The 24428-nt window shown below is 37.8% G+C and overlaps 1 protein-coding gene across 3 annotated transcripts in view; it reads left to right on the top strand.

The window, feature by feature from the left end:
• The window catches only part of RPRD1A (regulation of nuclear pre-mRNA domain containing 1A), a 76765-nt gene that overhangs the window by 31937 nt on the left and 20400 nt on the right, over nt 1–24428 (top strand). For 2 of the 3 annotated variants that reach the window (XM_008979716.4, XM_035270888.3), the window contains exons 3-6: nt 2181–2287; nt 2373–2470; nt 6002–6128; nt 6237–6412. In XM_008979716.4, coding sequence (XP_008977964.1) covers nt 2181–2287; nt 2373–2470; nt 6002–6128; nt 6237–6412 — 508 coding nt within the window. Of the gene's footprint in view, nt 1–2180; nt 2288–2372; nt 2471–6001; nt 6129–6236; nt 6413–7788; nt 7871–24428 lie in introns of those variants that run through there. The other variant, XM_078347987.1, reaches the window with a different exon arrangement.

Raw genomic sequence — 24428 nt, 5'->3', positions numbered from 1 at the left:
TCCATATACACTAGTACTTTTTCTATTTTTCTTTCTTTTACTTTTTTTGAGACAGAGTCTCACTCTGCCCAGGCTGGAGTGCAGTGGTGCAATCTCAGCTCACTGCAACCTCTGCTGCCCGGGTTCAAGCAATTCTCCTACCTTGACCTCCTGAGTAGCTGGGATTACAGGTGCCTGCCACTGCACCTAGCTAATTTTTGTGTTTCTAGTAGAGACAGGTTTTCATCATCTTGGCCAGGCTGATCTTGAACTCCTGACCTCATGAGGCACCACGTCGGCCTGTTTATTCTTTACCTGCCCTCTGGGTGGTTTTGTACCCTGCATGTATTTGGTTATTCTCCATGCTTTAATGATTTATAGTTTTATGCTCCAGTCCAGATTTTTTGTTGTTGTTCCAAAGCTATGTGCCCAACTGCCTTTTGACATTTTTACTTGTATGCAACTCAGACATCTCAGACTCACTGTGTCCAATATGAACTCCTTATGTCTTTGCTTCCTGCCATACTTGCTTCTCCCCCAGGTTTTACTCTATGAATGGCAACTCTATCTATCCAGATGCCTATGCAAGAAATTCCGTTATTTTCAACCTCTTCTTTCTCTTTTACTCCACGTATCTTGTATGATACACATTGACTCAATTCTTTGGATTTCTTTCCCTTTTAGTTATCATAATGTCTTTTGGATTAATTGCAATAGCCTTTAGTACTGTTTAATTTCTTTAGAAAACTAGACAGAGTTGCAGAGCTGGTCATACTTCCTTGCCTTTGAGTGGTTCCCATTTGTTTTAGAGATGAAGTCTAAAGTCCTGAGCAAGACTTAAGATGTTCCTTTGTGGCACTGCCTATCTCCCCAGACTCCTGTCTCACATTTATTCCCCACAGTCTGTAGTTTACCGTTTAAACTAAATTAACCTTTTTTAGTTCTTTCTGCCATAAGGCTTCTATATATGTTGCCCCTCCCTAGAATTCAATAAAATATTTGTTGGCTGCCTGCTATATGCAAAACCCTGAGTAATAGTGAACAAGACAAAGTTCTCTTCTGCTGGAGCCTAAATTTCAGTGGATGACAAAGGTAGTAAGTACATAGACAAGTGAATGCATATATAGTATCATGTCAGATGACAAATGCTAGCAAGAAATACAAAGCAGGGAAGGAACTAGATGGTATGAGGGTGCTCAGTTATGTGATGAGATAAAGAACAGCTATTTGGGGAAGGTGGCTTTTGAACAAAGACTTAATGGAAGGGATGAAATGAGCCATTTGACTAAGTGGAAAGGATTCTAGGCAGAATATGTGGCTGAAAAATGAGATTGCTATGTGCCTGGGCATGTTTGAGGACCTTAGCAAGAAGATTTGTACGGAAAAAGGTATTAGGTAGTGTGTACTGAGGGATTGCCAGGAGGCAGAGCATGTGGGCCTTATGGCCCAGAGTAAGGACTTTGATTTTATTCTTGATATGATTGGTAGCTCTTGGAGACTCGAGAGCTGTATAATCTGATTTATATTATTAGGATGCTTTGTACAGAACAGAGTAAAAGAAGAGACTGGGAGATCCATGACAAGACTTTAGAAGAATCCAAGCAAGAGATAATAGTGTTTCAGTCTACAATGATAGGGATGAATGAGGTAGGAAACGGTTGGGAGTAGTCTGTTTTTCATTTCCCCATATGCCCAGTCTTTAGATCTCAAATTAAATATCATTTCCTTAAATACTCTTCCAGATATCTCTTAAACTGGGCCAGGTCTGTCTTAAGCACTTTGTTCTCTTTGGTGATACTTATAAATAACAGCTGCCATAAGCTGCATTTACATCTCCATATCAAAGATAGTAACTAGATCAACAAATATTTGTGGAATAAATTTAAAAATTGCCTATTAGAAGTCTTCTGTAGCCTCACGTCCAGCCCCCATTAGGTTAGGAAATCCCTAGTAGCCTGTACTAAAACTTTTATAGCCTAAACTTTTTTTGGTTGTTTAATAATATGTTCATAAAATGTTTACTGGAAGCAAGCAGTGTGTCTTGATGACCTAACTCTTGAACTGCTGGCCACAATAGTGGTGCTAAGTAGACATTTGGACAGTTTTCTTCAGGGAATTAATGTCTGATTGTATTTAAAGTTACCATTACCTTTTCAATAGCACTATGCATTTTTACTGTTAATATTTTTCTTTTTCTTTAGTGAAACTGATGAAAGTTGTAAGAAACACCTTGGAAGAGTGTTGTCTATTTGGGAGGAAAGGTCTGTTTATGAAAATGATGTATTAGAACAACTTAAACAAGCTCTGTGTAAGTGTAGAATCCTAATCTCTTATCTTGATCTCTTCATTAAAATGTATTCTTTCATTCAAACTTAAATGTTCTTTCATTTCAGATGGCGATAAGAAGCCTAGGAAGCGAACTTACGAACAGATAAAGGTGGATGAAAATGAAAACTGTTCCTCTCTGGGATCTCCAAGTGAACCACCACAGGTAGAAGTTTTACCCTGTTAAACTAGTTAGAAACTTTTACTTTACTTTACGCCTCCAAACTTTATTAATTTCGTTTCACTTCTGTAAATTGATTTTTTTATTATGCTTTTGGATACAAGAAAGCCACATGCATATCTCTTATTTGCTCAACAAATTAATTATTTTAAATGTAATATGTTGTATATTGTATATTTTGTATAGAAATCATATTTTGCATAGAACGAGGATTTTTAGTAGCTAAGTATGGTTACATGTGGTGAGATTTCAGCTATTTAAACAGATTGTTTCTTTTTTTTTTTTTTTTTTTTTGAGACGGAATCTTGTTCTGTCACCAGGCTGGAGGGCAGTGGCACGATCTCAGCTCATCGCAGCCTCTGCCTCCAGGTTCAAATGATTCTCCCACCTCAGCCTCCTGAGTAGCTGGGACTACAGGCATGCACTACCACACCCACCTAATTTTTGTATTTTTTTTTTTAGTGGAGACGGTTTCACCATGTTGGCCAGGATGGTCTTGATCTCTTGACCTTGTGATCCACCCTCCTCTGCCTCCCAAAGTGCTGGGATTATAGGCGTGAGCCACCGTGCCTGGCCCAGACTCTTTTTAAAATAAAATATGACATGCCTATTTTGTTATGGATATATATTTTTTGAGATGGAGTTTCACTCTGTCTCCCAGGCTGGAGTGCAATGGCATGATCTCAGCTGACTGCAGCCTCTGCCTCCCAGGTTCAAGTGATTCTCTTGCCTTGGCCTCCTGAGTATCTGGGATCACAAGTGTGTGCCACCATGCCTGGCTAATTTTTGTATTTTTAGTAGAGATGGGATTTCACCATGTTGGCCAGGCTGATCTCAGATTCCTGGCCTCAAGCAATTCTCCCACCTTGGCCTCCCAAAGTTCTGAGATTACAGGCATGAGCCACTGCATCCGGACCATATATGATTTAAATACACAAAAATTTTCATTCTTGGGCATAAACACTGCCACCTTAACTATTTTTGTTTTTAAATATAAAAACTTGTGTTAGAGTGATAAATATGTATTCATACATTTGTCTGTAACTATATAGAATTTTGTAGTCCTATGGAAAAGTAAGGTAAGTTAGAATCATTATCTTAATACTTCATGTCCTCTTACATTGGTACAGTATGGCATTGCTTTAAGCATCAGATGAATTCCATAAAGACTTTTTTTTTTAATTAAGTGGGCATTGAGTCTTTAAGTTTCCCCCTTCTATGTTTCAAACATGTAGGGGGGACAGATAAAGTGTAAAATGAGAAAATGAAGACATAACCATACTCTTGAAACAAGGTGAATGTATTTTCATGGGCTGGAAATTGTACACATAACTTCACATGTAAGACAGAATCTGGCTTCTGCTGAATCCTGGTCTAGAAGCAGACATGGGATTGCCAGAAATTAGTATTCTTTAGGGTAACAGGAGCTCCCAGTGCTCTGTAGGAGTTAACAGGACTAGACCCAAATTCGTTGAATAAAACTGGAGGCTGGGAGGAGCTCTATCTCCCATGAAGGGAGCTTGAAAGAAAAATATAATTACTACCTGTAACTGTGTATTTATATCACTCTTAATACTAGAGAGGCAGATGGAATCAGATCACAGCCAGGACCTGAGTCAACCTACCTGTTGGTTCAATGTTAGGAATGCTGAAGCCCACTGGTCACTATGAACAAGAGTTTGAAAAGTAACAAGAACATAACATTCGGAACAACCAAACACTAAGATTTATCTCGCTTCCTATTTGATAATAATTCATGACAGAAAATCATTTTTTGCTAAGAGCCTCACTGTGATTCCATGAACAGTGTTTTACAACTGAGTTCTAGATAAAGCATCTGGCCTCTTTCCATTCTCCCTAATGAAAGGGTAACCACAGTTGCATATCTTAGGAGTATTTTTAAGTAATCATCTGCCTCTTCTCTAGTACTTGTATAAAATACAGTTGCTCTTTGTTTTATAATGACAGTTTTTTACATTAGTTGTGCTGCTTAATTATCAGTGGTTCAGCTTTGTGGTCTTCATTTTTTTGTTGTTGTTATTTTTTATAAGAATGGATAAAATCTCTCTGCAGGATCTAGTTAAACTCATTTCATTCTTCTCTGGTAGGGAGTACTAGGCTTAGTGTTGTTTAAGACAACTTTGCTTTCTTACCTGATCCTTGATCAGGCATTGAGAACTTAGAATGTACTCATGCAGGACTGTGAAGGTGTGATGAGATCAGGTTGTAATTAAAGCATCAATACATTGCCAAGAAAATGAAGCCAGATTTCTTCTTAGAACTCCAGGCAATTAGAATTTTCTAAGAATGATTAAAAAATAATAGCTAGTTGTGGTAACGTGAGAAACAAGCTTTCTGGTAATTGTTGTTGCTCTTAAGCACACTAATGGTAGAGGGGATATATCTTACAATGAAATTTTTTTTTTAAATACCGAAATTTTAAACACTTCTACATGAGTGAGCACACATAAGATAGTGTATTTCTTATTTAATTCATTCCTAAGTATATTTCTTATTTCATTCATTCCTACCACATTTGATCATTTGCTATGTGCTACTGTTTTTTTCAAGGGAATAGTTTAAAAATCTTAATATATATACAGAATTACTAATATCCTATATTTTTTAAAGCATAAGTATAATTTCCTAGTGTTTCTGAATCTAGTCTCAGAAATTAAAAGAAGAAAGAAAGATGAAAAAGATGGGATGAAGAATGGAGACTAGTAAAAATAAAATTTAATTGTTTTTCTTTGGAATAACTTTATAGACATTATGAATTGTGAAGTCACCAGCAAAGAATTGCTCTTCCCTCCTAATAATAGCTTGTATGAAAACAGTGAAAGTAAAATATTTTAATGATAAAATAATTTGAATACTGGTTAAGCAGTTTATAAATATTAGTCATCAGGTTATGGAAGTTTGAAATATTTTAATGATCTTATTAACAAGCTGTAGTATAGTTGAAGATACCATACTTGAACATATTCCAGAACTACATTTCTCATGGGCTTTAATTATAGCATTTAGAAATGGAATCTGGCAGACTCTTTTGTGCTGTAGTAGATAATTTATAACACTTTTCCTCTAATATCCAATTTAATACTAAAAAAATCTTCTGGTGTACAATGATAATGTAATGAATTTATCATACATAAAACTTGTATTCTGTAGGTTGAAGTTATAGCCTACCTTCTCTTTTACCACTGATGTATTTGCCATATAAATCACAGTTACTTACCTCATTTTAATACTCAGTTATCTTTACACTCTGTCTCCACCACTGGAGTAAGCCCGTCAAGTTCTAGGGCCGTGACTTGTTTATATTTTCAACACCTAACATAATATAGCTTCCTTTTTTCTTAATATGTAAAAGAAATTGTCTTCAAAAGCAGTTTATATTGGAAACTTTGTACTAGTAAATAGCCCATAGGGATGAAAGAATATGAAATAAATTTAAATTCTTTTGTACTTGTTTAAGCTTAATTTATTTTGGTTCTGAAGTTGTGTACTTTTTAGACTCTAGATCTCGTTAGAGCATTACAAGATCTAGAAAATGCAGCCTCAGGTGATGCAGCAGTTCATCAGAGGATAGCTTCTTTACCTGTTGAAGTCCAAGAAGTATCTCTATTAGATAAAATAACAGGTAAGAAAAGAAAATGTGATCCAGAACCTTTTTGGGAGTTGGGATAAGAGAACAGTATATGTCATTGTTTTTGTTGTATAATATTTTATTATCCTGTGCTTTTCTTAGATAAAGAATCTGGAGAAAGGCTTTCCAAAATGGTAGAGGATGCATGTATGTTGCTGGCAGATTACAATGGCAGATTGGCAGCAGAAATAGATGATAGAAAACAACTCACTCGAATGTTAGCAGATTTTCTTCGTTGTCAAAAGGAAGCCCTTGCAGAGAAAGAGCATAAATTGGAAGTGCGTAACCTTTTTCTTCTTTAGTGCTTATTTATTTAATTTACTTTTTGTTAGGAATTTTAAAATATTTTAATCTATGTGGACATTTTGCATTTTTTAACATAGACCTTTTTAGGGAGTAGCCCAGGTAAGTTTCTCCTTGTATTAATGGGTTTTCTTCTACTTGAGCCAGATTAACCTTGCAAGTAAACTTAGAAATTTGGAATTAGCAAAATAGGTTGCATTTTAAAATTATTCTTGTGAAGTTTCATGCAATTGTAATTTATCAGTTTGACCCTTGTCTGTAAAAGAAATAATAGGAAAACAACAGGTAGCATAAAGTCTGGTGTTAATTGCAGTAAATTGTAATAGGATTTATTTAATTTCTGTTTTGAGAAGATGTAGTATTTTAGGTGTACCATTGAGTCTTTAAATTACTTCCTTAATTCTACCCGCCAGTTCTGATGCATACATGTTTCCAGCCCCACTCCCTGCTCATAACCTTAGGTAGAAATTCATTGCTCCTGTAAATTAAGTAATAATACCACCTGTAAGAAATCTGGGAGTCCAGGAGCTAATAAAAAGAAACATGCTCATATTTCCTTTGATTAGAGTAGCAACTGTTAGGGATACATGAGCCAGATTTTTTTTTATATAAAAGAATCTTTCAGTTGATGAGTTCTTATTTAAATTGTATTGCTTGTGGCAATTTCTTTATTATATTTTACTTATTTATTTTTATAAAGATGGGGTTTCACCATGTTGGTGAGGCTGGTCTTGAACTCCCAACCTCAGGGGATCCACCCGCCTTGGCCTCCAAAGTGCTTGGATTACAGGCATGAGCCACCATGCCCGGCCACAATTTCTTATTGTAATAATATGTAGGATAATTTCTAATTTGAATCCCTGTATTTACAGAAAGCTCACTGTACATTTGTAGGAATGTCATGGTACTATCCCAATAGGTTATTTTTATTAGTATTTAGTTCTTGATTCAGCAGTCTCTCAAGTGTGCCAAAAATGGTGCTTAGATTAGATGAGAGCAGCTACTTAGTTATTCCCACCTCAGATTCCCAGCTCTCAAGTTAGCGCTACCCCCTTTCAATTTACTCCTTCTTCACTAATATAAATACCCTAAGATGATAATTGTTGGTTGGCACTATGCTCTACCTTTGAAGAGGTTGCCCACTTCTACATGGAAAGGAGAAGAAGGTTTTTTTAAAAAAAGATTAATTTGATAATTAACTTGCCAGTATTTCACCTTGTGTTGAAAGCTCAATCTTAAACATACTGTACTTGTTTTATTGTCCACAGAATGAAGGGTAAGTAATGTCCTACAGTTTTTGTCTCTAATCTTTTAGTATGTTTCTTTAACTTCTATCGAGCTTCTGTTACAGATACTGGACATGGGCGTATCTTCTAACGATGTCATCACCATTAGCATATTTTTCCTGCTAAAAATAAATATCAAACTCTGAAGCCTGTATTGTCTCATGTTTTTGAAAATTGAAGAGAAGACTGTAACTTTATTCTGTTTTATACTTTCTCACTTAGGATGAGGGTCATTTGTCACTGTTTACAAACATAGAATTTGTATTTGAAGTGTAACTGTAGAAGGTAGATCAGATGCCACCCCCCACAACCCCATCTTTCCCCAGTGCCTTCCAGCCCGATTTCATAGTTAATAGTCACAGATTATGAGGCTGATGATAATAATAATGTTCACATTTATCCTGTGTCAGGTACTATTCTAGGCACTTCACATAACTCATTTAATTTTCTATAGCAGGATATATTGTACACATTTTATAGATAACTGAACTGAGACACAGTGAGATTAAGTAACTTGCCTAAGGTCACAAAGAGCTAGTGAGTTGTTTGGAACCCAGAGAATCTGCCTCCAAAGCCAGTGCACTTCATCAAAAAGACATATTTGCGTCCTGTTTTTACTTAAAGAAATGTAAGGTTACAGCAAATGCTAAAGTCTTATTTCTCCAACTTTTTCTGCTCCCTCCTCAGAGGGAATCTCTGTCCTGAAATAAAGCATTCTAGGAACTTTTTTTGTTGTTCTTCTGCATTACCTGGATTTTATCATGTTATAAAGAAGAAATTACCTCGATTATGTTCAGCTGTTTTTTTAACAAGTAAAGAAATAGTCTTTACAAGTACAGAAATAAACTTGGAAGTTATTCCACGTAACTCTTTGTAGATTATAACTTAGAACTAAGTTACTCCTTTGCCAGAAGATGTGGAAATGATTTGAGATATTTAGACTTTTGTACCAAGTAGATGGCATCACTTCAAAGTTGAGACTGAGAGGTGAAGATTTATATTTTCTAAATCAGCTGTGATATTATCAGATAATTCGCATCTGTTATGTATCTTTGAACATTAACTGTAATTGACCAGATATTGATGTGTCCTTTAATAACATTAACTGTAATTGACCAGATTAGTTGCTGCTTTTTTGAAAATGGAACATAAAGTATCACCTCAGGAATTGGCTATTTCATCTTTCTTAAGGAAGCCACTATTAAAGCAGGTGTAATGAATGAAAACATGACATTGTTTAAAATTTGTGTTTTAAGAAATCATTAATCATTATTTTTGAAACTTCTGACTATAGTTGGTCATTAAGCAGAAGCAGATAACTGTTGGGGTGGGTGTGGTGGTTCATGCCTGTAATCTCAGCACTTTGGGAGGCTGAGCTGGGTGAATCGCTTGAGGTCAGGAGTTCAAGATGAGCCTGGCTGACAGGGTGAAACTCCCTTCTCTACTAAAAAAATAAAAATAAAAATGAATTAGCTGGGTGTGGTGGTGCATGCCTGTAGTCCCAGCTACTTGGGAAGCTGAGGCAGGAGGATCACTTGAAACTGAGAGAAGGTTGAGGTTGCAGTGAGCCAACATCACACCACTGCCCTCCAGACTGGGTGACAGAGTGAGACCTCCCCCCCACACACACACAGCAGATAACTAAGATTATTAATAAATAGACTTTAATAAAATAGTTATTAATAGACTAAAATAGACTTAATTTAGTTTGTATTTATAATATTTCAGGGATTGTTGTAAGAATCACTTCACCATTCAGAAGTTGAAAGTATGGCATAAACCATCTTTCAGTTAGCTTATTATCTTAGAAGACATATGAATAGGAAAATTAAAATGACATTTTGATTTTGACATTGTTTCCTGGTACATATAAAAGTTATGTTTACACTTTGCTGTTGTCTAAGCATGCATTAGGATTACGTCTAAAATGTACATATCTTAAAAATACTTAGTTGCTAAAAAATACTAATAATCATCTGAGCCTTCTATTAGTCATTTTCTTTGCTGGTGGAGGGTCTTGCCTCACTGTTGGTGGCTGCTGACTAGGGTGGTGATTGCTGAAGGGTGGGGTGGCTGTGGCAGTTTATTAACACAGTGATAAAGTTTGCTGCCATCAATTGACTTCCTTCTTGAAAGATTTCTATGTAGGATGCAGTACATTTGTTAGCATTTTGCTTACAGTAGAACTTCTTTCAGAATTGGAATCCATTTTTTTAAGCCCTGCTACTGCTTTGTCAAGTAAATCCTTTGTTGTTATTTTACCCCACTGGGAGTAGATTCCATCTCAAGAAACCACTCTTTGCTTATCCATAAGAAGCAACTCCTCATCAACAAGTTTTATGAGATTGGAACAATTCAGTCACATCTTCAGGCTCCACTTCTGAGTCTAATTTTCTCACTATTTGCAGCGGATCCAGTTATTTCCACCACTGAAGTCTTAAACCCCTCAAAGTCAGCCATGAGAATTGGAATAAACTTCTTCCAAACTTTAATGTTAATATTTTATCTCCTCCCATGAATCATGAATGTTCTTAATGTCATCTAGAATTGTGAATCATTTTCTGGAAATTTTCCGTTTACTTTGCCCATATTCATCACAGGAATCACTATCTATGGCAGCTGTATATCCTTAATACATGTATTTCTCCAGTAGACTTGAAAGTCAAAATTACTCCTTGATCTGTAAGCAGGAGAACAGATGTTGTGTTAGCAGGCATGAACATTAGTCACATTGTACATCTTCATCAGAGCTCTTGGGTGACCAGATGTATTGTCAGTGAATAGTAATTTATTATTATTGTTATTTTGGAGTCGGGCTCTTTTTCTGTCACTCAGGCTGGAGTCATGCAATCACAGCTCATTGTAAACTCGAACTCATAGGTGCAAGTCACCTTCCTGCTTCAGCCTCCAGGTAGCTAGGACTGCAGGTGTGTGCCACCATGCCTGGCTAATTTTTAGTGTTTTGTATAGAAGAGTTCTTAATGTGTTGCCCAGGCTAGTCTTGAACTCTTGGGTCAAGCAGTCCTCCCACCTTGGCCTCCCAAAGTGCTGTGACTACACATGGGAACCACTACATCTGGCCAATAGTGATATTTGGAAAGTAGTGTTTTTCTGAGCAGCAGATCTCAACAGTCAGCTTAAAATATTCAGTAAACTATGGTGTAAATAGATCTATTGTCATCCATACTTGTTTCATTTATAGAGCACAGGCAGAGTCAATTTAACATAGTTAATTCTTAAGGACTCTAGAATTTTCAGAATGGTAAATGAACATTGGCCTCTACCTAAAGTCATCAGCCACTTTAGCTCCTAATGAGAGTCAGCTTTGAAGCCAGGCATTGATTTCTCTCTAGCTATGAAAGCCCCAGAGTGCATCATCTTCCAGTATCAGGCTCTTTTCTCTACATGCAAAATCTGTTGTTTAGTGTAGCCACCATCATCAGTGACCTTAGGTAGATCCTCTGGATAACTTGCTGCAGTTTTTAGATCAGTACTTGCTGCTTCATTTTTAAGTTTAAAGTTATGGAGATGGCTTCTTTCCAAAAACCAACCTCTGCTAATTTCAGACTTTGCTTCTGTAGCTTCCTTACCTCTCTCAGGCTTCATGGAATTGAAGAGAGTTCAGGTCTTGCTCTGGATTAGGCTTTGGTTTAAGGGAATTTGGCTGGTTTGATTTTCTATCCAGACTACTAAAACTTTCTACATATCACCAGTAAGGCTGTTTAGTTTTCTTATTATTTGTGTGTACACTAGAATAGCCTCCCTCCCCGCTTTTTGAGAAATTATGTCACTTTTGCCCAGGCTTGAGTGCAGTGGCATAATCACAGGTCGCTGCAACCTCCTGGGCTCAGGCAATCCTACCTCAGCCTCCTGAGTAGCTGGGAATATAGGCATGTGACACCATTCCTGGCTAATTTTTAAATTTTTTGTGGAGACGTTGTCTCACTATATTGCCCAGGCTGGTCTTGACCTCCTGGAGTCAAACAGTCCTGCTGCCAGGCGGTGGCTCATGCCTGTAATCCCAGCATTTTGGGAGGCAGAGGCGGGCGGATCACGAGGTCAAGAGATTGACACCATCCTGGGCAACATGGTGAAACCCCGTCTCTACTAAAAATACAAAAAATTAGCTGGGCATGGTGGCGTGTGCCTGTAATCCCAGCTAATCAGGAGGCTGAGGCAGGAGAATTGCCTGAACCCAGGAGGCGGAGGTTGCGGTGAGCTGAGATCATGCCATTGCACTCCAGCCTGGGTAACGAGTGAAACTCTGTCCCCCCCCCAAAAAAAAAATAATAATTAAAATAAAAAACAGTCCTCTTGCCTTGGCCTCCCAAAGTGCTAAGATTACACGCATGAGCCCAGCCTGGAGTGGCAATTTTTGTTTCCTTCAAGAACTTTGCCTTTGCATTTACAACTTGAGTTATTGGTGCAAATGGCCTAACTTTTGGCCTGTCTTAGCTTTTGACATGCCTTCCTCACTAAGCTCAATCACTTACAGCTTTTGATTTAAAGTGAGACAGCTGTGATTCTTTCACTTCAACACTTAGAGGCCATTGTAGGATTCTTTTTTTTTTTTTGGGGGGGGGGGGAGGCAGGAAGGAAGGGAATGAGGACGGTAGGGAGGAAGGAAGGGATGAAGGAAGGAAGGAAGGGAGGAAGCGGGAAGGGAGGGAGGGAAGGGAAGAAAGGAAATCAAGCAATGAAAGAGACATTGCCGACCTGGGTCTAGAGGTTTACAAGTTGATTTTTTTTGAGAGAAGGAAAGAAAAAAGTAAAGGAGACGAAGAAAGAGGGAGAGTAAATGGAAATATTGCTTTATTTTGAAAAAAATTGGGTATTAATGGCCAATCAATGTTTCATTTAAACTTATGGGTAGGTGTGATGTGGTATTGACAAGAATGTATATTTTGTGTATTTGAAGTGGAGAGCTCTATAAATATTTATTAAGTTTACTTGTTCCGGATCTGAGTTCGAGTCCTTGATATCCTTATTAATTTTCTGTCTCATTGAATCTAAGTCTCCTATCTGGGTGTTAGGATCGTTAGCTCTTGTTGTTGCATTGATCCTTTTACCACTATATCTTCTTTGCTTTAAAATCTATTTTATCCAATACAAGAATTGCAACTCCTGCTTTTTATTTATTTATTATTTATTTTTGCTCTCCATTTGGTTGGTAAATCTTTCTCCATCCCTTTGTTTTGAGTCTTTGTGTATCCTTGCATGTGAAACAGGTCTGGATGTAACATGCCGTTGGGTTTTGGCTGTGTCTTTTGATTGGGAATTTAGTCAATTTAAATTTAGGGTTACTGCCATTTGATGTTGACTGGCTGTTTTATCCATTTGTTGGTGTAAATTCTTCTTTATGTTGGTGCTCTTTACTTTTTGGTGTATTTTTAGAAAGGCTAATACTGGTTGTTTCTTTCTGTGTGTAATGCTTCTTTCAGAAGCTCTTGTAAAGCAGGCCTGGTGGTAATAAAATCTCTGAGTTCTTGCTTGTTCATAAAAGATTTTATTTTTCCTTCAGTTGTGAAGCTTAGTTTGGCTGGATATGAAATTCTGGGCTGAAGGTTCTGTTCTTTGAGGATGTTGAATATTGGCCCCCACTCTCTTCTGGCCTGTAGAGTTTCTGCCGAGAGATCTGCTGTAAGTCTGATCGGCTTGCCTTTGTGGGTAATCTGACCTTTCTCTCTGGCTGCCCTTAGTATCTTCTCCTTCGTTTCAACCCTGGTGAATCTAACGATTATGTGCCTTGGGGTTGCTCTTCTTGAGGAATATCTTTGTGGTGTTCTCTGTATTACCTGGGGTTGAATGTTGACCTGCTTTGCTAGTTTAGGAAAATTTTCCTGAATAATATCCTGAAGGGTATTTTCCAGCTTGGATTCATTCTCTCTGTCGCATTCAGGTACACTTATCAAACGTAAATTTGGTCTTTTCACATAGTCCCACATTTCTTGGAGACTTTGCTCATTCCTTTTTATCCTTTTTTCTCTAATCTTTTCTTCACGTTTTATTTCATTAAGTTGGACTTTGACCTCTGATATCCCTTCTTCTGCTTGAACAATTCGAGTGTTTAAAGCTGTGCATACTTCTCGGAGTTCCTGTATTGTATTCTTCAGTTCCATTAATTCACTCATACTCCTCTCTATTCTCAATAGGATTTCATCAAACCTTTTTTCAAAGTTCCTAGTTTCTTTACGTTGGGCTACAACATGTTCTTTTAACTCACCGAAGTTTGTTATTATCCATTCCTTGAAGATTGATTCTGTCATCAGGAGGCGCTCGTTCTCCATCAAGCCTTGTTCCATTGTTTATGTGGAACTGTGATCATTAGAGGGAGAGGCGTTCTGACTTTGAGTATTCTCAGCTTTTTTACGCTGGTTTCTTCTCGTCATTGTAAATTTATCCTCCTGTCGTCTTTGAAATTACCAACTTTCAGATTAGGTCTCTTGAGTGGACGTCCAGGTTGTTAGTTCCCAGGGCCAGAGCAGCAGCGTTAAAACTGATGGTGCTTTTCTGCCCAGGATTCTCCTGTGGGGCTTCTTTCTTGTTTCCGTAGTAAGCGACTCTGCCTTCCCGGGGCTCCAAACCTCGGTCAGAAGGGGAACCAGTCCCGTTTACTCTGCGCCGAGCGCTGCCGCGTCGAGGTGCTGGTGGAACCGCTGCACCGGCCACGAGAGTCGCGCTGGCGACTCGTGTGTTTCCACCACTGGGGGATCTTCTGCTTCGTGAGCGACCAGACTTTGTCTGAAAGTGTGGCGTCCTCTAGTTCTCCGCGCCTTCCCTGAGAGCTGCAATCCCAGGATGTTAGCGATCGGCCATCTTGGATCGTTCTCCCATTGTAGGATTCTTAATTGGGCCAATTCCAATATTGTGTCTCAGCAAATAGGGAGAGGGAGAGAGACAGGGACAGCCAGTCATTGGAGCAGTGAGAACACAGCAAGCATGTATCGATTAAATTTGCTATCTTAAATCACTAATCACAGATTACCATAACGCGTAATAGTGAGAAAGTTTGAAATAGCATGAGAAATACCAAAATTTGACAGGTCACCACATGCTGTTGGGAAAATGGTGCCTGTAGACTTGTTTGGGGCAGGGTTGCCACAAACTCAGCTTTTAAGAAAACACAGTATCTTGAAAGTACATTAAAAGGAAGCATGATAAAATGAGGTATGCCTGTATTTGATTTAAACGTAGAATTTGATAAGATGCTACCCTGTGGATGTTACGAAGAAGCATGTTACTAGTTTGTTGATTTATATTTTTGAGGTCTAAATACCATTGTGTAAAATATTTTATGTTTAATTCAGTTTTTTAAGGGATTGTGTAGTCTTTCAGTTGTTGATGATACAAGTAATCTCTTTTCATCATAAGGAAATAGCTACATAAGCAAAGATAGCCCTGTTTATTGGCTCTGTATTTTTTATCCTTTTCTGTAATGCATTGTATGCGTCTTACATGTCATTGTTTTTATGGTTGTCTCATAATTTATTTAACTGCTCTCTCTGATTTTTTTTTTTTTTTAATAGACAGGACCTCTGTCATCCACACTGAAGTACAGTGGCACGATCATAGCTCATTATAACCTCACGCTCCCCCTGCCTCAGCCTCCCAAGTAGCTAGTACTACAAGCGTTCACCATGTCTGGCTAATTTTTTATTTTTTGCAGAAACGAGGTCTTGCTATGTTTCCCAGACTATTTATTTCTATTGCTTTTATATTCTAAACAGAATTTCAGGGATCATCTCTTTGGTTAACTTTTCGCTCACATGTATTGATATCATTAATTCTTCTGATAAATTTCTAAAGAAGAAATTGCTGATTCATGTTAAAGACTTGATTCTAGTTACCGGTTTGACTATATTCTACTAGGTTATTGTCTTCTTTGATGATTTCTGAATACTGTCTATAAGTCTTCTGTCCTAGGCCATTCATTTTCTCCAGAGGAAAACACCCCAAATTTGCTCTTTAGATAACATAGGACATCTGTTTTTAGAACAATGCTTTACCTCTTAGCTCTGTGATTTGGGTCCCTAAATACACAAACCCGTTTGCTCAGCTTCTTATCTTCCATCTTTTGGTTCTGTGGGATAAGGGTTTTGTCAGATTCGTGTAAAGACCTTCAGTCAATCCTTATTGTCAACCTTAAGACTCATCATTACATTTCAAGGAGCCTGCTACTTCAAAGTCCTGAACTTACCCAGAATTCCTCAGGATGAGTTGCATTACTTTTGGTCAATATTCTCTTTTACAGTTGTCCCCATCTACCAACAGGTTAACTTTTTTTTCAGATAGAGTCTGTCACCCAGGCTGGAGTGCGATGGCACAGGCTTGGCTTATTGCACCCTCTGCCTCCTGGGTTCAAGTGCTTCTCCTGCCTCAGCCTTCCTAGTAGCTGGAATTATAGGTGTGTGCCACCACACCTGGCTAATTTTTGTGTTTTTAGTAGAGAGAGGGTTTTGCCGTGTTGGCCAGGCTCATCTTGAACTCCTGACCTCAGATGATCCACCTACTTCCGCCTCCCAAAGTGCTGGGATTACAGGCATGAGCCACCACACCTGACCTTCCAACAGGTTTTTGCCATCTGTGTGCTGTGGTCTGCCTTCCTATGTCCTTGTGGATTTCTGCCTGTGTAAATTGCTTTATTATTTTAGTGACTTATTGGGAGGGAGCAGATAAACATGAGTTTGCTCTATTATATAAATGGAAGACTTTATGTCTTAAGTGAACTAATATATGTGTTTCACAACTGCCGCCACACCACCCCTGTCTAAGTGGTTGTCATGTTACCTGGCTTGTTAACAGATGATTTTCCTGCTCTCATGTCTCCTTACATCACTGCAACCATATGGATCTTTTAAGAAATCAAGTCCATCACACCCCTCTTTAGAAATTCATCAATGGTCTCCATTACACTTTCGGATCTTATTTTGAACTCATAGAGACACCATTTAACCTCATCTTGTATCAGCTCCTTAGCGTGCATTTTGTTCTTCAGGCATATCAAGCGTGTTCTAAAATCAGAGTTTTTGCTTTACTGATTGTTAACAAAGAGGGACTGCGATGCTCTTGCTTCCTGCTATTTCCTTAGCTGATTCTTTTTCCACTCAGGTTTGTATTCCTATGTCATGTCTGCCGAGAGTCCTTCAGCCTTTTCTTATGGTTCTACCTACCCATTCCTCTGGCCTCCTCTTCCCAACTGTATTACAGGGTCATTTTGGTTGTGTTTTTCTTCTATACTATTTCTATTAACACTTTATATACCTAGTTTTCATGTCACCTGCCACAAGAATGTGAGTTTCACAAGATGAAGAGCTTTGTTTCATTCTTCATGTTTATTTTCATATTCACAGTGCTTAGAGCAGTTTCTGTCTCCTGGTAGGGAGTCAGGTGTTTGTGTTAAGTGAATGCCACTAGAAATATAACTTGCAAGAGGTATATATTTTAAATTGGTAACTTATTTGTAACTAAATCAGAAGAGAGTGATATTTTTATAAATAAAAATGATTAAAAGACACGAGGATTTTGAATACAACTATGTCCAATATAATTGATTAAATTATTTTAGCCGAGTCCAAACTTAAAAAGTCTTAAGTGGACTGTGTGTTCAAGGCGTGCAGTTTGTAGAGCTGCAGTTGAGCGTTTTGAACAAAGGAGTAAATGATCATTTTGAAGTTGTAAAATTGTTTTACCAGCTTGCGTTTTTTCCCTTCTGTAGGAGAATAACACTAAAAATATGTGAGAATAACATGAATAAGAAATGAACAATAGTAATCCGTGGCATTGCGTAAGTACTGAATTTGTAAAGAGTAATAGTGCCACCTAGTGGAAGAGCTGGAACTACAAATGAAATTAGAGTCCTTAAGCCGGTGTTTTACATTTGAGTATGTAACCGAGAGGAATTTACACTCTATTGCCCTTTGTGCCTATTCACTCATTCATGGAATGGAAATGTCAAGAGAGGCGTGTCTCTCTGTCAAGAGAGGCGTGGTAGTTAAAACAATGATGCATGTAGGCAGTTACATTTGGCTGAGACAAAGGAAGTCCTTAATAAACTGAGCAAAAACTACATTTTGTTGTTACTGTATCAGTTCTTACAAGTGAGATGAGATTAAAAAGTAGTTTGGAACCACATTGTGAGGACACTTGCATGTCAGGCCCAGAAGAGTGTGATAACAGGCCAAAGGGAAGAGAGGAGTAGTGGTATTGGCAGTGTCTGAAAATGGTTATACTTGCTTAGTGGATTAAATTGGAGAGTAGATTCCCTTCTCCCCAGTAGGGAGAACAGATGCAACTTAATTAGAAAAATGTGTGCTGAGCAATAAAAGCCTGAATTACAGTGGGTGGTAGCAGTGAAGTTCGTGTGTGTGCGCGCGCGTGCGTGCGTGCATGCATGTGTGTGTATTTTGAGACAGGGTCTCACTCTGTGGCCCAGTTTGGAGTGCAGTGACAGAATCATGACTCACAAACCCTCAATCTTCCAGGACTCAAAGTGATCAATCTTTAGAGTAGCTGGGACTACAGGCAAGTGCCACAATGCCCGGCTGATTTTTGTAGTTTTTATAGAGACAGTGTTTCACCATGTTGCCCAGGCTAGTCTCGAACTGATGGGCTCAGGTGATCTACCTACCTCAGCCTCCCAAAGTGCTGGTATTACAGACATGAGCCACCACACCTGGCTGAAGTTTTTGTTGGTTTCTTTTTTTTAATTGCAAAAACAGTGCATGCTTATCTCAGTTGAAAAACCATTGATAAGCACATGCAGATACCACCTAAAATTTATATCACCTATTAAATAACCTTTGACAAGATATGGAAGGATAGAATCAGACTATACATGCCATTTTATATAATGTCTTTTTGCACATTTACTGTAAACATTTTCATGTGATTATAAATCTAAATTATAAAGCTAATAGATTATAAATCTCCATAGCTAATAATTGCTAAATTATATTGTTCTACAGAAGTAATATTTGTTTAACCAGCTAACTATTTAGCATTTATATTTCTTCCAGTTCCTTGCTATTGGAAAACATTGCTTTAAACCACCTTTTGGCATTTATGTTACTTCCAGTTTCTTGATATTGAAAACATTGCTCTGAATCACACTTTAGCTAAGTTTGGCTTATCTGTGATAGTCTTCTCATAAATTCCTAGAAGTAAAAGAAAAAGCAATAAGGAGATACGGTTTTCATGTTTGAGTTAGTTACAGGTTTTTTGTTTTGTTTTAAGACGGAGTCTTGCTCTGTCACCAGGCTGAAGTGCAGTGGCGTGATCTTGGTTCACTGCAGCCTGTGACTCCCAGGTTCAAGTGATTCCCCTGCCTTAGCCTCTTGAGTAATTGGGACTATAGGTGCACACCACCATGCCTGGCTCAATTTTTTTTATTTTTTATTTTAATGGAGACAGGGTTTTACTGTGTTGGCCAGGATGGTCTCTATCTCCTGACCTGGTGATCTACCCACCTGGCCTCCCAAAGTGCCAGGATTATAGGCGTGAGCCATCACACCCAGCCTGTTAACAGTTTAAGAAAACAAGATGATATTCTTTGTAATGACATGGGGTTGTGGAAATGGGAACTCTTAATATTGTTGATGTCAATTCATTTGGCCCAATCTGTGGAGGACAGTTTGGTAATAAGTATCAGAAGCTTTTATTTTACATCATTTTCTTCTCTTTGCCTTTTATCAGATTACTTAAATGTGTAATGATCTAAAAGGCTAATTAGCAGGCCAAATTCTAGGTGCAATCAAAGGGAAGGTATAGTTTTCTTTCTTTTTACTGTATTCTCTGTTCGTGACTGGCTTACCTCCTTAGCATAATGCCCTATAGGTTCATCCAATTTGTAGTATGTGTCAAAATCTCCTTCCTTTTTAAGGCCGAATAATAATCCATTGAATGTATACACTGCATATTTTCATTTGTCCATGGATCGATACTTGGAATGTTTATTGAATGTTCAGAAACTTCACACTGCTCATCTTTTGTTTTGCCTCACTTTTGTCATTTTCCTTCACTATTCCTATGGTTTTGTTCTTGCTATTTTTTGTTGAACTCTGCTTGTCTAATGTTAGGAGTGCAGATTGTTTTGTCAGATTTTTGTGTTCTCTATTGAAGAAAGGGATTTATCATTGTGTTTACTTGGCTAGTTCACAGATTCTACAACTCAGGTCAAGTCAAGAAAGAATCAGGAGTCAGAGATGTTAGTGCCAGAGATTGCTGAGTCAGCCCAGATGTGACTGGGACCTTGCCTCTTTTTTTGCCAGTACACCAGCCCCACCATCCAATTATTCTGGTATTGTGCTTCCTGAATTCTCCTGTATCTCTGGAAACCACAGCACTCACAGCTATTCTTGTTAAAATGATTTGGAGTAATGACTAAAATAGTTGCATCTCCAGAGCTTGGCAGAGTCTACAGGAATGTTTGGACCTATTTAATGTAAATGCAAAGTACTGTTTAATTAGTCTATGAATAAACATTAATGAATTTTACATTTTTAATTATTCTTTGAATAGAGACTATTTAAACAAATTTCTGTAAATGCAGTAGTCCCCTGCTTATCTGCAGGGCGTGTTCCAAGACCCACAGTGAATGCCTGAAACTTCAGATGATACTGAACCTTATATATCATATACATTCATGTGTCTCTTAACAGTGGAATACATTCTGAGAAATGCATCATTATGCATTTTTTCATCTGTGAACATTGTAGCATGAACTTACATAAACCTAGATGGTGTAACCTACCCACTAAGGCTTTATGGTATAGCCTGTGGCTTCTAGGCTGCAAACCTATAGAGCATTTACTGTAGTGAATACTGTAGGCAGTTGTACACTAAATGTTTGTGTATCTAATAATGCCTTCTGGTATACCTCCTGAAGGACCTGAGACCATTTTATAGTTAACTTTTTTTAATAGCATATATTTTAACAATTAAAAGTATAGCAAATACATAAACCAGAAACAAGTCATTTATTTTCATTATCAAATATATACTGTACATAATTATATGTACTGTACTTTTATACAACTGGTATGGCTATCACCACTAACACATGAGTAATGCATTGTGATATGTTAGGATGGCTACACTAGGCAATAGGAATGGTCACTAGGTGATAGGAGTTTTTTACCTCCAGTATAATCTTATGGGATCACTGTCATATATGCAGTCCATTCTTGGCCAAAATGTGATACAGTGCGTGACTGTACTGTTGTTTCTGTACAGTCACACCATATAGGGCAGGTAGCGTATATAGCACGGTGTATTAAGGGATGATTTTGTCCTGGGAGGAATGGACAAAAGATGTAATTATGTAATATGTAATTACACTACTCAGAACAGCATGCAATTTAAAACTTAGGAACTGTTTATTTCTAGAACTTTTCATGTAATATTTTGGGACCAAGATTGACCTGAGGTAACTGAAATCATGGAAGGTGAAATTGTAGACAATGGTGGGCTGTTATAAAATCTTTACTATGGCATAAATAGTTGCTGACATTTATTTTGCTGCATGTAGCTATTACTTCTAGGCTCTGAGCTTTTTTGTTTGTGGAAGGTGAACATTTTTGGCAGCGTGGCATTGGCGTTTTTTGCTTGTGTTAATGTTGAGACTATCTCAGACCTCTCTTTTGTAACATCTGCTGTTGTTAATCTTGGAGTTGTTCATCAGGTTCTTATGTAATTAGTTTTTAAAATACACGTGTCTTTTTATCTTGTTGAACCAGTGTTTTAGCTTGTTGAGTTTTTAACAAACTTGACTTTTGTCATTTCTTATTTTGGCTCTGTTGGCTTTTACATGTTGAAGATGTAAGTACAGAAAAGAGGCCAGTGGTTATTAACTTTTCCTGGTTGACTTTGGTCTTAAATGAGTAAACATTTGGAGGGGCAGGTTAGCTTTGTGGTGAAGAGCAGGGACTCTGGAGCAGGATTGCCTAGGTTTCACTTCTGCTTCATCACTTAGTAGCTCAGTGACATTCGACCACACATTTGACCTCTGTTTCCTTGTCTGCAAAATAGGGATAATAATTGTACCTACTTTATATGGTTATTACGGAATTTAAGTGAGTTGGATGCTTGAAACTGTGCCACACATATAGTAAATACCTCAGAAGTTTTAGACCCCAACAAAAAAATCTTGGAGATTTTCTAGCTAGCGTATCTTTAGCATTTAACCAGTGAAATTATGTAGTTCTATGGAGGTACTCTGGAGTTGTCAGATATCTGTGATATTTTTATATCTGTAGCATAGTGGTCCTTCCAAAGAGGAAGTGTTTGTTTTGCTGGTTATAGTCTTAGTGTTTGCAACCGGGTTCCTAAGTTCTTTTAAACAATATGTTCAGTCTTTTTTTTGAGATTCTGGCTTATCTGAATCAAGCCTACTTGTTTGCTATTTATGAAGTCTATATCTTTTTAACTGGAGGTAGAGTATTTGCTGTTTTCCCTTTTGGCAGTTCTTCATGATTTCCTGAAAGTAGTTGTTTTAGAAATCAAGTTGGTACAAAGTGTTTTCTCCTCCTCACATTCCACCACCTGCCAGTATTCTCAACTATGATTGATGAAGTTAGGACGCTTGGATTTAATTAAATTGGTGTTTGCATTTCCTTACCTGATTTAGATTTTTACTCTCTTTTTGTAGAGAAAAACAAAAGACATTGACATCCTACCCTTCTATTTTAAGATAATAGACTGAGTTGCAGCTTTCGTTTTGTTCTGTTTTGAGACAGGGTCTCATTTTGTTTGTTGCCCAGGCTGGAGTACAGTGGCATGATCAGAGCTCACTGAAATCTTGGACTCTTGGCCTCAAGCAATCCTCCCACCTTAGCTTCCCATGAAGCTAGAACTATAGGTACACACTACCACACCTGACCAATCTTTTTTTTAGTTTTATTTTTGTAGAGACAAGGTCTTGCTATGTTGCCCAGGCTTGTCTCAAACTCCTGGGCTCAAGCAGTCCATCCACGTTGGCCTCACAAAGGTGCAGGGATTACAGACGTGTGCCACCAGGTCTGACCATCTGTAGCTTTACTCTCCTGGAACTTATAGAAAGAGAATATATGTTTGAATATAATAAAGAATTATATAAAACAGTATATTCTGTCTTTATCAAATAGGTAAAATTTGTATATCATGTAGTATATGACATGCAATGTAGTATATGACATTCATATAAAGATGTTTGCCAATATATCTTACTATGTTACCTGTCTGTTATATTAACTGTAAAGATAGATATAATGAAGGGAGAGGAATGAAATGGAGATGGGAATGAAATGGATAGAGGTGAAATGGAGAGAAGGATGAAATGCAGGGGTTGAGAGGGTACACTGTGGAGTTGAAGAGCTACACTGTTCACTAAGCAGCCACTAGCCACATGTGCTGTTTAACTCAATCAGAATTAAGAGTTAAAATTCAGTTTCTCAGTAGCAATACACATTTCAAGTGCTCACTAGCGACATGTAGGTATGACTACCATGTTGGGTAATGCAGATAAGGAACATTTCCGTTGTCACAGTAAGTTCTGTTCATAATGGTTGATAAAGATTGCCAAAAAGATTAGTATTGATGAAGTAAATAGAGACATAAGAAATAAAGAAATTATAATATATATGTAATATCTTTGCTCTAATAAGAGAAGAAATGCTGTGGGTGCCCCAGAATAGGCAATATTCATAGAAGATGGAATACTGACAGGATTGAATTGAAGGAATATTTCACATCCTGGCATGTACTGTTGTAAGGGCAGAAGCATTTACCCAAACGTTCCATGCCAGAAGTGGGACACACAGTGACTCCATTGCAGTGGAAACAATCAGGCAGGTAAAACCCTCTGTATCCTCTTTCTTGGGCTAGGTAGCAATGGCGAGGAGTCTGCCTATATTGGAGCTTGGAACGGAGAAGGACTGTCTTCTCCAGGCTGATGAGGGCCAGGAATGGTTGAGATAATTGATATGGCAAACCAGTTGCTGGGATAATCCATGTTGAATCATTTCCACCTTACTGACAGCCCAAGTTGGTTATTCCTACAGTCTGTAGTTCAGTAAAGATGGTTGAACCACTAAGGATTTTGGAAAGACAGTATGTAAGAGAGTAAGCTCAAAGGGAAGAACTTTACCCTAGGAAATAGTTAATTAAAAAATCAATTATATTAATGTAAAGTAACTACTGAAAATGCCTGAACACCTGGAGTTTCCTGTCCCTGCTTCCATCCCCAGTTAGTATCCATCAGAAAACAGGGTGTCCTTACAGCCATGTAATCAGAGTATCTTCACTTCTGATCAGCAAAGGAGTGTTTGGGAATTCTAGGCAGGTAAGCAAGGAAACAGCATAAGTAACAGCATCAAAGCTGTAATGGCTGTGAAGTGAGAGGAGATGAGAGTGGAACAAGTGAGATATTTTGTGAGATTTTGGAAAACTGGAACTGTACTGTTGCAGTTTAAACTTGATGTAGTAAGTGGTGCTCTACTCTTGCACATAATGCATTTCTAAAAAAATGTATGAAAATAAGTCATACAAAATTTCAGCATCAAATATGTGTATAAAATATATAGAATTTCAAAATTGATATACCATGGGGGGCAGTTATTTTTTTTCCTACAAAGATTTTTAAAGTTTTATATATATATTTTGAGACAGGATCTTGCTGTGTCACCTGGGCTAGGGTGCGACAGCACAATCATGGGTCACTGCAGCCTTGATA

This window comes from Callithrix jacchus, chromosome 13 (genome assembly GCF_049354715.1).
Source record: "Callithrix jacchus isolate 240 chromosome 13, calJac240_pri, whole genome shotgun sequence".
In the NCBI taxonomy this organism is placed as follows: domain Eukaryota; kingdom Metazoa; phylum Chordata; class Mammalia; order Primates; family Cebidae; genus Callithrix; species Callithrix jacchus.
This window is presented reverse-complemented; position numbering and strand designations above follow the sequence as displayed.